The sequence below is a fragment of the Terrapene carolina genome, unplaced genomic scaffold (genome assembly GCF_002925995.2).
Source record: "Terrapene carolina triunguis isolate 2854851 unplaced genomic scaffold, T_m_triunguis-2.0 Scaffold31, whole genome shotgun sequence".
NCBI classification, from domain to species: Eukaryota; Metazoa; Chordata; order Testudines; family Emydidae; genus Terrapene; species Terrapene triunguis.
Window position 1 is genome coordinate 3,032,446 of NW_020664382.1, and position 13,488 is coordinate 3,045,933.

The window sequence follows — 13,488 nt, forward strand, 5'->3', positions numbered from 1 at the left end:
TGTAGATTTTGAAATGAAACTTGAAAATTGCATTTTCTTTATATAGATTGTGACAAAAGTAAGATTTTACAGCTTTTTTATTCTTCTTAGCCCTGTAGAGCCAACACAGCAGACACTTAGTGTGAATAGGCTGAAATCATGTCCAAACTGACTACTCAATATAGTAGGAGAAAATCAGGGTAGATTTAGCATCAGCTTTATATATAAACATGTGCGGTACATATGATAATTACGGTATATACTCTGCATACATAGATCATAAGTTCCTCTATGCAGCCATCTGTCTCTTGTGTTTTTGTACAGCTCCTAGCTTAATGGGGCTCTGATCTCCACTGTAATGCTGACAATAATGCAGAATATATTTATACATAAATAAAAATGTAAATACGTGTCCCATTGGTCTTCCTCAGTCATTTCTGCTGAATCTCAACATAGTAGCATGGCACTGAGTATAAAGTTCTTCCATCACATCTTTACAGGCCACGGACTTGACTGCTTATGGCTCACGGTAATTTTCTGTATCTATGCATATTTTAATTTATTAAAGATAAGGATGGACTCAAGCTTCAAATCTAGATTCCTAGAACCCTAATGTGTAGGAAGAATTGTTTGGATCTCAGATGTTGGCTCAGGACCATCTTCAGCTAAAATATTATTTCTTATATTACATAAAAATGAAAATAAAACCATTGTCTAAGTATTTGTGCTAGCTAGTGACATATCAAGAGCATGGCTGAGCCTGAGACTACAAGGCCAGACCTCAGTTACAATAGCTGTCTCACTGATGAGCTGCCTTGTTTTTGATTTTAGTTCCTGCTATGATCACTTCCTATCCAAACACCACTTTGGCAACACAGGGTCAAAAGAAGGAGATGAGCTGCACAGCACATGGAGAGAAACCCATCATAGTCCGCTGGGAGAAAGAGGATCGAATCATTAACCCTGAAATGTCCCGCTATCTTGTTTCCACCAAGGAAGTGGGTGATGAAGTCATCTCTACCCTGCAGGTACTAAAGCAAAGCGACCAATGACCTGTTTATACATTCTAGAGCATTGCTTGCTTCTATTTTTTATGGCTGAGGACACCAGGCACAGCTGCTCCCCTCCCCCCTCCTGCCAATCTAAAAATAATGACTTTGGGTCTGATGCTCCTCTTTCTTATACTGGTTTGAAACAGGAGTAACCCCTCTGAAGTCAGTGGAGTCATATTGGTACAAAACCAGTGTATCAAGAGAATCAGGCCCTGTGTTTTTCAAGTGCCTTCTCTCCCTCTTCCCATCTGCGCTTCTAGTGGCACCCAGGCAGTCAGAGTAATAATCAGATAAAATGTCCATTACAATACCCTAAGCCAAGTGAGGTTAAAGGAAAAAGTGCCTCAGGGACATGAGAAGGACTTGCGCTGTGTTTGTTAATATTCAGCAGATACTGGATATTATAGCAAAAATCAGCCAGCCAGCTGGCAAGAAGTCATATTTCACAGCTTTGCTGTTACTTATGTGAAATACAGCTCTCTGGTGGTATCAGAGCTATGACTCTTGCTTTATCTGTCAAATATAGACAGGGCTCAGTTAAGCCAGAAGAGACTCCGTTGGAAAGGGTATGGGGAGGAGGTGTACCACCTTAATGGCATTAGTATCGCATGGGCAGTAGTGGGAGCAAGAGTAGAGGTAGCCCTTGCTAAACAAGTGAAGCTATCCTAGTGGGCTGGTGCCATGATCCTGCCCTCACTCTGCCAAGAAATGCATTCTGGATACAGTATCGTTTCTCATGGTGCTAGCTTGCCCCTTCTTCCATTACGGCAGCCTGCAGCCAAATAATGCTGCCTCCTGCACAAGTGTGCTAAGCAAGGGACAAAGGGCTTCTTGTGCCCTCTCCCCACTTCCAGCCTGCCATAGCCACAATGTGGCCTGGAGTCTGTATTACCAGTTCATGTATAACACACTATCCAAGTAGCTGAGACCAGGTGATGAATCCTAACATGGTTTTGTAATACGGCCCTTCTTAGTGTTGAAATTGACATCAGGACTAAGGACATCTGATGCTGCTGCACTTTTTGGCCCAAATACCCGGTATTTAAAGATTTAGATGGATGCCATGCCTAATGTAGCAATTGGAGCACCTTTCTTTGATCTTCTTTTACTTTTAAGTATTGTTTCCAGTGTGATTTGTCATCAGAATCCCTCCAGGCTCTAGATCCCTGGAAGTGCCGGTGTTTCCCCTTATCCCCCTCCTCTACATGGGAAGGGCACCAACAAGGCTCTTTCCCCCACACTTCTCTCTGGGCAGCAGGGCTAAGCAACACTTCACTTTTCTGCAGCTCCTCTGTTGAGCTGCTACTGTATTCTGTCTGGGGACGGATGGAAAGATGTAGTGGAGGAAGGACTGACAACATCTGCAAAGGGAGGGATAAAAGGAAGTGGGAGGTCTTTGGAAAGAAAAATATTTTTGGGAAGAAAATATATTCAGCAGATGGGAAGGATTAAGAAAAGACAAGATCAGGTGAATTAAACACCGAGTTTCATTTAAAACTCATCTATAAACATAAGTTACTAACCCGCATGTATATTTAGTAAAAACATGTTTTTGCATGTATATTTAGTAATATATTAAAAAAAAAAATCCCACAGATTTTCAAAAAACCTTCCAAAGAAAACAATGCAAAACTTTCTCCATAAGTTGGCAAAATTCTTTTAATTTTCCAGTATTGCTTTTCAGTTATACTATATAAAAAAAGAGAGAGATGTTTTATATCAAACTCAAGGAAATAACTTTAGCTCTGTGATGATGCTAAGGTATACTCTCACAGTAAAATATCGCTCTTTCTTCACTAGCTGAAAGATGTTTTGGAGAATATCCAGTAAAGCTCCTGTTCTACTTTTGTTGAAGTCAATGTGAGTTTTGTCATTGACTTCAGTGAGAGAGGATAAGGTCCTAAGTGTGTGTGTGCATGTACGTATGCGATGAATAATATTTATTACATACAAATGAATCTATTGTGCAAATAGATACATTAGCATGGGTCCCTGCACCCACAACCATCTTGATGATTTTAGTGTGATTCCATCTGGGTGCACATGATAGCACTTCTGTGTGCAAGATTGGGGCATTAATCCCTTTCTTGGTTAGCAAATTGTTCATGAAATAATATGGTAGTGATATATATATATATATAGAGAGAGAGAGAGAGAGAGCTATAGATATAAATGCACAAAAAAAGTTACAAGAACATTCAGGTTGCAAAGTCAAGCTCTCAAAAGTTAAGAAATGTCAGAATTAAGGTTGCCTGTGCAACCTTAATTTGTCCCCCTCATAATCTTTAATTACATGATCACATAATGTTTTTTCCACAGGAAACCCTGCCTTATTCAGTACATGGGATGGACAGTGCTCACTTAATGAACAGCTATTGAATATATAGATATATATTTTATTTTAATTGTTCTGTGTGGGGCCCAGGCCGTATTTACTGCACACTATTCAAACCCTGTTCTGAATAAAAAACTATTCATTTCCTCATAGGATTCTCTATGGCACTCATAATTATACTATCTGAGTGCTTCTCAAACATTAATTAATCTATCTTTACAGACAGCCAGGTGAGGTGAATCATAGACTATCAGGGTTGGAAAGGACCTCAGGAGGTCATCTAGTCTAACCCCCCTGCTTAAAGTAGGACCAATCCCCAGACAGATTTTTACCCCAGTTCCCTAAATGGCCCCCTCAAGGACTGAACTCACAATCCTGGGTTTAGCAGGCTAATGCTGAAACCACTGAGCTATCCCTCCCCCCACAAGTGGTGGTATTATCCCCATTTTACAGATGAGGAACTGAGGCGCAGAGAGATTATGATCAAATGTTTCCATTAATTTTGGGTGTCCATTTTAAGACACCTTCAACTTGATTTTTCAGAGTATGTAGCATTATAAGGCACTTTATATGTTAAAAGCACAGCTCCCATTGATTTCAGTTGCAGCTATGAGTGTTCAGGACTTCTGCAAATCAGATCCAAGGGTCTCAAATCAGGCACCCAGGAAATGAGAAAAACACAATTAGAGACCATCTGTGAAAAGTCTGGTTTAAGTGATTTGCCAAGTATTACCAGGGCCGCCCAGAGGATTCAGGGGCCTGGGGCAAAGCAATTTTGGGGGCCCCTTCCATAAAAAAAGTTGCAATACTATATTCTCATGGGGGCCCCTGCAGGGCCTGGGGCAAACTACCCCACCCCGGGCAGCCCTGAGTATTACATAAGAACTCTGGGACAGTGGCAGGGATAGAATCCAGTTCTCCAGGGCAGCATTCAGCTGCTTTAACCATGAGACCATCCTTTCACTTCCCACAGTTCCCTGCCCTCTCTATGTTAGAATCAGACAGTTGCCTTCTCCACACTGCCTGGATCACCAGCAGGGGAGTTATTGAGAGCACAGGAGAGACAGGTTCCTTTCTCTCCGTTCCTTTGCTTGGCCCCATGCTGGCCTGGAGCAGCTGGGAGCAGCCATTACAGGGAAACTCCAGCTTCTATGATGTAGCCCTGGGCTGGAAGGTGCACGCTCAGCCACTCTGTGGGTATGGCTCATGCAGAATCTGGTCAGCTCTAGGAGAAGAGAGAGGATGCAGCACGCTCAGGAAATTTGTGTGGACGGCTCATGTGCAGTTCTGTCACATGTAGGATCTGTGAGTGGACGATGCATGAGCAGTCTAGTCAGCACTTCAAGCTGGGAGAGGTTTGAACATGCTCAGTTAGGAGGCAGTCTGTGGAGATTTTAGCTGCTGAAGTCAGAGCTCTCTATTGTGCATTTACAAACTGGGATTTTTCAAAGTCTTATAACTTGGCTACATTTGGGTGGATTTTCAAGGGGATGAAAAAAAGGCACATCTGTGACACAGTCACTCCCCTGCCAAATTCCAGGTCCCTGTTCCAAAGCATGGGGATTGACCATTGTGACTGAAATTAAAAAAAAAACAAAAACAGTAGCCTGAGGCAGACACCTGGTATAAAAAAAATCTCAGCCCAAATTATTAAAGTCTGGCAAAGTTATAAGCAACAGGATCTTATAATGGGAAATGTTAGGCAAGCTTAATAATAGCTGGCTCTACCAGCTCCACCTATAAAATATGTACGTATATATATATAATGTATAGATATCATTACTATGGTGCTTATATCCAGAGTTTCCTGCAATAATTTGTGACACCGTACATTAAATTGCATTTATTATACATTTTTGACCACTTCACCTGCACCCTGCCCACAAATCCATCTCCACGAGGATTACTTCCAGATATTAAGTTGCTTCAAACATCTGCCATTCTCCTTTTAAAAAAACCAACCTGCCAAAGAAAAGTGTCTTTCATGCTTCCAAAGTAAAATATTAAAGTGATCTTAGGTGCAGAATAGGGAGTATTGAGCCCTGGATCAGTGAAAAATTAAAGATTTGACCTCATGTAACCCAACAGAGCTAAAAAAGGGTTCTACCACAGGAAAGGGGAGATGCCCAGCTTTCTAATAGATTTAGCTCTTGCCTCTAGTCTTGATAGATACCAGCTTTTTGGACCTTACACTCATGCCATTAATATTTATTCTGCATAGTTACATGTGTGTTTGTATATTCCATGTACACACACACATACAATATCTGTGTACTACTGCAAAGAGAAACAGTTTGTATCATTTTATGCTTACATTTATTTGTTTTCTGTACATATTGTTGAATCAATGGCTTCTTTTCAATCCACCTCTAGATTTTGCCAACTGTGCGTGAAGATTCTGGCTTCTTTTCCTGCCACGCTATCAATTCTTATGGGGAGGACCGTGGAATAATTCAGCTCACTGTGCAAGGTAGGAAGAGGACAACATAAGGAAAAAAACACAACTATTGTAGTACAGTAAGTGTATGCCATGCTCAGAAATCTGTTTTGGGGGGGAGGTTCTAGTCCCTAATTAAACATATTCCTAATTGTCAGAGAAATTAGAAGTTGCATCAGAATCTTAAACTCATGTTTTCTAGCACCATAGAATCAATCACAATGAAGCTTAAATTCCAGAGTCTTTGTAGAAATGTACAGATGAGTAAAGGGAGTATTTCTTATATTCACTAGTTGACAATCTACTTGTCAGACATAAAAATCCATCCAGCACATATACTGTAGGGATGGTATACTTGAGGTTTATTTATTTTTTAAATCAAAAAATGGTTTAAACTCAGGTGAAATAAAGCAAAAGCGATTTGATGTGATGTTTTTTCAGGAGAAATGTTAAACCTACTATATATTTAGAAACAAAATATTTCAAGTTTAATCAGTCAAAATAAATTTTAATATATTTGTGCAATTCAGGCTCCAGTAGCCTGTATCGCTTGGGGCTGGGTTCTCCCTCCTGTGGGGAGTTCAGTCGGGCAGACAGCAGCAGGTTGTGGAGTGGTTTAAGGTGATGGTATTTTAGATGCAGAGCAGAGGCAGAACTCAGCCACTGGCCACTGCTGGTTTGCCACATGACACTAGCTCATGTGCTTTTATGCCTTGGAGCATAACATTTCTAATACTTGCAAAAAATCTTTCTCCCAACCCTTGGTCCCCCGTGACTACAGGTTCCACAGCATGTCTGAACCAGCCCTGTCAAGAAATTCAGGAGGAAACTGGGAGCCAGATTCTCATTTGCCCTAAGGGTCCTTTATACTGCTCTGGCAATGTAAAGGGATCTTAAAGTGGGCATAAGCTATACATATATATATATATATATGCCACATTGTGTAACAGCATAAAGTGGGCTTAGTGTAAATGAGAATCAGGCCCTCGGTTTTGAACCCTTCTTTTATGAATTTATATTCAAAGGGTTGGGATTCTTATTCCCCCCAACCACCGATAGTTTAGCCCTAAAAGTACTGTCTTTATGTATCTACCATCACATACATTCAAAATGTAGAAGTACCAATGCAGTGTGACAGTTATAGCCAGAACCTCCCCTGGCATGAATACTGCAAATGGGAGTAGAATTTAAGTAATACTACAATATGTTGCATCTATGCTGGTCTACCATTAGTTAGTAATCCAAGACAAATTCAGTCACTCTTATTTTGAAAAGTGACTTTTCCTTCCTCCACAGAATGTTCTTCAATGGGTGGTTAAATGAGTATAGATATTAATGAGGGAGCAGAGAAAATGGCATGAGATCATCCTGTTAACAGACCACATTAGAGCCATGCTCATTATTATAGCTTATGCTTAGTACCAGCACTCTTTTGACTAAAGCAGAGTCTGTCTGTTAACTCAGAGCCACCAGATCCTCCTGAAATAGAAATCCGAGAGGTGAGAGCACGCAGCATTGCCCTCAGATGGACCATGGGATTTGATGGAAATAGCCCGATCACAGGCTACGATATTGAATGCAAGAACAAGTCTGGTAAGAGAGAGTCTTCATTTGCAAGTGATCCATTTCTCATAACTTGTTTTTATTCCTTCATTATTTTGTTTGTACTGTAAACAGTGAATCAGAAATCAAAACATCTTAATGGAAATTCTTCCTCCACAGTCTGTTTATTTGTCTACAGTGGGCTTTGTCTTTTGCCATTTCACTGTTTTTGATTTCTTGTATTATGACCATTTTGTTTATATTTGGATTGTTGCTCTTCCCTTTTTTTATTGGGATATCCACAGATTTCCTGATATAGCCTTAGCCATTCCACCTTGTGACTGCCACAATGGATGCTGAATGGTACTAGGCCATTATTATTACCTTTACCTCCTTCTGTTTTTTTTCCCCCACTGCCCATTTTTCCCAGGGGGGTAATTTCTCTTAACAGTGACCTTTTATCTGGAGTGACGAGCTACAGAAATTCTCTTCTGTTGTACGTAGGGTTGTGTGACGTTTCACCTGAACAGCAGGGTTAGGAGCCAAACTGCAGTCTTAGGAGTGTACTAGGATAGACAAAGCAAGCTGTATAGTAGCTTGCTGAGCCACCAACCTGAGTTTGCAGTAACCTCTGAAATGCTGCAAGGGACAGGCTAGTAGAACATATCTGCAGTACAACGTAAGCAGATATATTTCTGCTAGGTCAGCACTCAGCCATATCAACATGCAGCTCGTAAGTAAAGCTGACCCATCTGTCTGTATCACTACAGGTGTGCTAATTCATATTCTTAAAGGGAAAATACAGAGACACAGTGACATTTTAAACTGTTAAATATATGAACTTTTGGATTAAATATCATAGCTCTGCCTCTGGGCTGAACTTCATTTGCTCTGTAACATAAAAGGTGCATGTTGGCTTGAGTTTCAACTGTGTTTGGACAGTTGGCAGAAAGCGTTACCGGTAAGGTCATGACATCACTTTCATTTATGCTTTCTCGCATATAATATGTTGTTGCTGTATGTTATGCTACTGTGGTTAATTTAGTGTAGATGAAAGATGTGAGTCCATCTGTTTCACAAACATTTTATATACAAATTTGTAAGACATTACACACTCACAAATAAAGTCTTTCAAATTGTTGGGGGCGTGGGGGAGGAAAATACCCTGTATAGGTATAGAGAATGCAAAAAAGATAAAGGATTATGGAGCAAAGCTGAAAGGGTCATTGGAGAATGGTGAGAACTTGAAGAACTGGAAGAAAATAAAGATAACTCCTGGTTCAGGAAATCATCCCTAATCAGGAAAGAATTTGAAAACAGGTTTGTCTTTAAGCACATGTTCACGTTCCATTGAAGTCCATACAAGTTAAGGATATGCTTAAAATTTAAGCCTATGTTTAAATACTCTCGTATATCATGGCCCAAGAAAGGACTAGGAAGGAAGCAGAAAATTATAGATGAATAAGATTCACCTTATTGATAAGTAAGCTTTAAAAGATATTTTAAAGGGATATTGAATTTCTTTGTTTGGTTTGTGTTGCTTCTCATCTTGGTATGTGTTGTACTCTGTCTATGGAGATAATCTGTGGACATAGTCTAACTGATGCATTTTGAATATATATGGTTATCTGTGCAAACATATTGCTGATGAAATTAATAATGAGAGAGTATTTGTAAAACATTATATTTTTAACTTTTTGAAACTGATAACTAATTGTACAAATTATATTCCACTATATGTCTTTAATATTTTGCATTTGATTCGTCTGTATTGTATTTTTCCTGTGCATATGGTTGCCACTGTCCAGGTTTTCCCTGAATTGTTTCTTTTTTTGAGGTGGCTGTCCCAGGAAGTCTGTAAGGGTGCTCAGTACACAATACCAGCTGTTCAGTTTTATGGGTTCAGGATCATCCTGGACATCCCCGTTTGTGTAGCACAGAGGTAGCAATCCTACCTGTGCATGGTCTTTGATATGCAAAAATAGCATATAATATTACTATTGCTAGATTAGGAAGTGGGAGTTAGGGGGATGCTGTGCCACAAAATAGAAGCAAACATCACACTTGGTAGAATAAACTTCTCATAAGTCAGGGTTTTTTATTTGTTTGTTTTTTTAAGGAGAAATGAGATTATTTAAAAATTGAAATTATACCAGTGAGTATGGTTCCCTAAAGATTATGGGCCAGATTCTCAGTCTATCATCCCTGGAAGCACAGCCCAGGATCTGCAGTTTAGCAGATGATATGACTTTAAGTTATGTGTGCACTTCCATGTTTCTGGGTCTGGCTTTCCCTATCCACCTGTAATCCACTCCACCAACCCAAAAGAAGTGAAGTTTAGAATGCCATCCCTCCCTGACGCACCCTCCTACAACTCTGAGCCTACCCCTACACTGCTCAGGAAATCCCCTGCACCTGGAGACTTCCTGCCTGGAGCCATCCAACTGCTTTCCTCTCCTGCTAGGCTGGAGGAGTGATGTAAAGGGGCAAGAATGCAGCCCAGAATCAGGGTCTATATCTTCTCTACTAAATCTGGTGGAATCTTTTCAGGTGATAATACAGAGTGCATGCAAGGGGGAAGTAGTGAACACAATGTACTTGGATTTCAAAACTGCATCTGAACAATACCACATGATAAACCAGTAGCAAGGATAGCATAGTAGTTTAAAAAGTGGTTATGTAACTAGGGCACATTATACTAATAAAAGTTTGAGTCTGGAAAGAAAAAAGGAATGGTCTGGAGGAACTGGTGTATAAGATAAAACTTTAAAATCTGTATAGTGGTCATTTTCACTGAACTACTGTGCCCAATTTTTGGAAGATAGAAAGGCAACAAAAATACGAAAGCACTGGTAAAGTTAACTTATGCAGAATGGCTGGGGAAAGCAATGCTGAAGAAAAAGAGAGTCAAGAGGGGTTATCGCTGCATTTTTTCAGATGTTAAGAGAGACAGTGATCTTAGGAAGATAAGATCCTTGAACTAATATTAAACCCAGTGCTTGGTGTACACAGACGAAAGAAGGAAATAACAGGCGAGAAGATAATTTAGGCAAAACATTCACACAGCAGATGATAAGCATCTGTAATACCCTACCAAGAATACAAGTGAAAATAACCAGCATAGTTATGTTTAAAGAGAATTAGATACTTAAGAAATAACACTGCAGGTTACTGATGGATATGCCAACTGACTACTTAGGTACCTTGGTCCTAGTGATTGTATAGCGGTCAGAGTGGTGACTAGAAACCAGAAGAGGTGATTCTTTTCCCACCTATTCTGGAACTACTGCTTAAAGTGAGAATTCATGAAAAGACCTCAGAACACTACTCTCCGAGCTATGGCTTTATGGCCATACACATTACACCCAACATGAACATGTGTACCATTGTTTTTTCTAATTATATTATACTTGAGTGTCTTATTTGCAAGTCTTAAAATGTGTGTCAGCCTAGAAATATCAGTTAATGAACAAAGCTCTACCTACAGGAAGCCTTAGGTGAATATTTAAAAATTTCATGGACAAGTCACTGGCGAAAAAAGGCTAAAGTCATAGGTCCAGCAAACCCCCAATCCAACCAGCAAGTTTCTCACAACCGTTCCTAAACAGTGACCCAATGTCATCTCCCTTTCTCTGATACCAAACCCACGTTAACACCCTCCAGTGAAACTTCATTCCAACTCTTGAGTAAACCCACTTGTAATTGTTCTCAGAAAGCAACCAGATTTACTGCCACTTCCAGAATGACAGAAATGGCCACAAACCTTTGACAAACATCCTGAGCTCATCTTCTATCACCCAAACCTACCGCTGCCCAAGTAAGAAGCATTTGTAGCTCTGAAGCTCGTGCAATTTTAAAAGAGTACTGATAAGTAGTTAAACATGGGAAATCACAGAAGATAAGAATATTCAGTTTCCATGACTTCCATGAGAACATGAGTCAAAGGCCTTTTACATGAATGAATGAACTGTAGCAAAGGCAGAGGAGGATATGAGGGGCCCATTCAGGAGCAGCATGGGAAAGAAGCATTCTGCAGATTAAAATGGCATGCGGTGTTTAGTAATCTATTTTTGAAATTATTGCCCAATCACAGTGCATAACATTGTCATAAGCCCTTTTCACTCTCACCATGATGTTTTTACTGTAGGCTTGATCCTGTACAATGCAGGTGCTGAGTGTTGTGTTATAAGGTAAAGTGTGATGAGCAAGTCTGGGGAGCACAGGGCAACCTAAGACCATATAAAGGCAATCTCTGGTTTAGGCGCATCATAACATGGGAGCTCTCATGGCCCCACCCATGTACCATGGCCCTTTCCCCATTTGAAATGGCAGTGGGCCCCTTTCCTGTCACAGAAAGGCAGGGCAACATAAGAACGGCTGTACTGGGTCAGACCAATGATCCATCTAGCCCAGTATCTTGGTTTCTGACAGTGGTAGGTGCCAGATGCTTCTGAGGAAATGAACAGAATAGGACAAATATTGAGTGATTCACCCCCTGTCATCCAGTCCCAGCTTCTGGCAGTCAAAGGTTTAGGGACACAGAGAGCATAGGGTTGCATCCCTGATCATCTTGGCTAATAGGCACTGATGGACCTATCTTCCATGAACTGGTCTAATTCTTTTTTTAAACCCAGTTATACTTTTGGCCTTCACAACATCCCCGGCAATGAGTTCCACAGGTTGACCATGTTTTGTGTGAAGAAGTACTTCCTTATATTTGTGTTAAACCCGGTGCCTATTAATTTCACTGAGTGACCTCCAATGGTTTTTGTGTTATGCGAAGGGGTAAATAACACTTCCCTATTCACTTTCTCCACAATATTCATGATTTTATAGGCATCATGAGGCTCCCATCTCTCCACCAGGAATGGAAGCAGGGCCCACACCCTCTCTTCAGTGATGGCATCAAGGGGGGCTTCCCATACTTATTCCAACAACTGGGGTGTCACTGTTGGATCGGTGGGACTCTTATCCTCCTTCCACACACACAGTCCTCCAGGACAAAGGGTGGGGAGGGGTTGCAGGGCTCTCCAGAGGAGTTGGTGTTGGAATTAACACCTCATTGAGATGAATGGGGTAATTCACCCCTCTCTGAGCTGTTGTCTCTTTCCCTTCAGACTTAGGTAGACATTTTTTGCATCCTTTATATGTCCAATTTTCAAGCTTTTCTTTACAACCAGATGGGCCAGAAACTTTTTTTAAAATAAAAGTTGAGATTTTGATATTATCACATGGCTTCAGGAACTAAGATTCCAGGCTTGGGCTCATAGTGCCTATCTGTGTCTTAATCCATCTATGGCCCAGGAACCTAACTTTGCAGTGAAATTACTGCTGTCTGGTGACCAAATTACTCCAGCCTTCTAGCAGGAGAAGGGACAAGGGGTAGGAGACACGATGTAACCAGGTGTCTCCTCATGCTTGATCTTATGTCTTCTCAAACATGTCCATTCTTTGTCCATACCCTGCCTATTTTTGACACTGCATCCTTGAAAGTTAGGGAGCAAGGTGCACAAAGGGAGGATTATGCCTAGTGCTTAGCCTTCCTCATGCCCATACATAGACTCAGCTCACACTTGCATTTAAGCACAACAGCTCTGCATTCCTTGCTTCATGCTGTGCATGGATTTGCAGAATCAAGGTCTTTATCTGCAGCCTGACAAGAATAGCTTCAAGAAATCATACAGCTTTTAGCAAAGTGTGCCACAAATGTGTGCAGTTTTAAATAGTATCACTAGATGGCACCTCACACAAAAAATAGAAATTCACAGCACTGGCTAAAATATTATATATACAATCTTTCTCCCAAATCAGAAGTAAAGTACAATATAAAACATACACCTCTACCCCGATATAACGCGACCCGATATAACGTGAATTTGGATATAACGCGGTAAAGCAGCGCTCCGGGGAGGGGGGGGGGCGCGTGGCTGCGCACTCCAGCGGATCAAAGCAAGTTTGATATAACGCGGTTTCACCTATAACGCGGTAAGATTTTTTGGCTCCCGTGGACAGCATTATATCGGGGTAGAGGTGTATTTAGCCAAGCTAGAGTCTGTAAATGGACCTCTATGGGTCAATCAGTATCTTAGGAATTAGTGAAAAATACAACACAGAGCTATGGATTTTCATAAACGCTTTCTGTT

General features: G+C 40.7%; 1 protein-coding gene across 2 annotated transcripts in view; it reads left to right on the forward strand.

The window, feature by feature from the left end:
• LOC113406481 (Down syndrome cell adhesion molecule homolog) overlaps positions 1–13,488 on the forward strand; it is a 510,741-nt gene that overhangs the window by 374,381 nt on the left and 122,872 nt on the right. For both annotated transcript variants that reach the window (XM_029911623.1, XM_029911625.1), the window contains exons 10-12: positions 811–1,007; positions 5,740–5,836; positions 7,268–7,396. In XM_029911623.1, the coding sequence (XP_029767483.1) occupies positions 811–1,007; positions 5,740–5,836; positions 7,268–7,396 (423 nt within the window). The remainder of the gene's footprint in view (positions 1–810; positions 1,008–5,739; positions 5,837–7,267; positions 7,397–13,488) is intronic.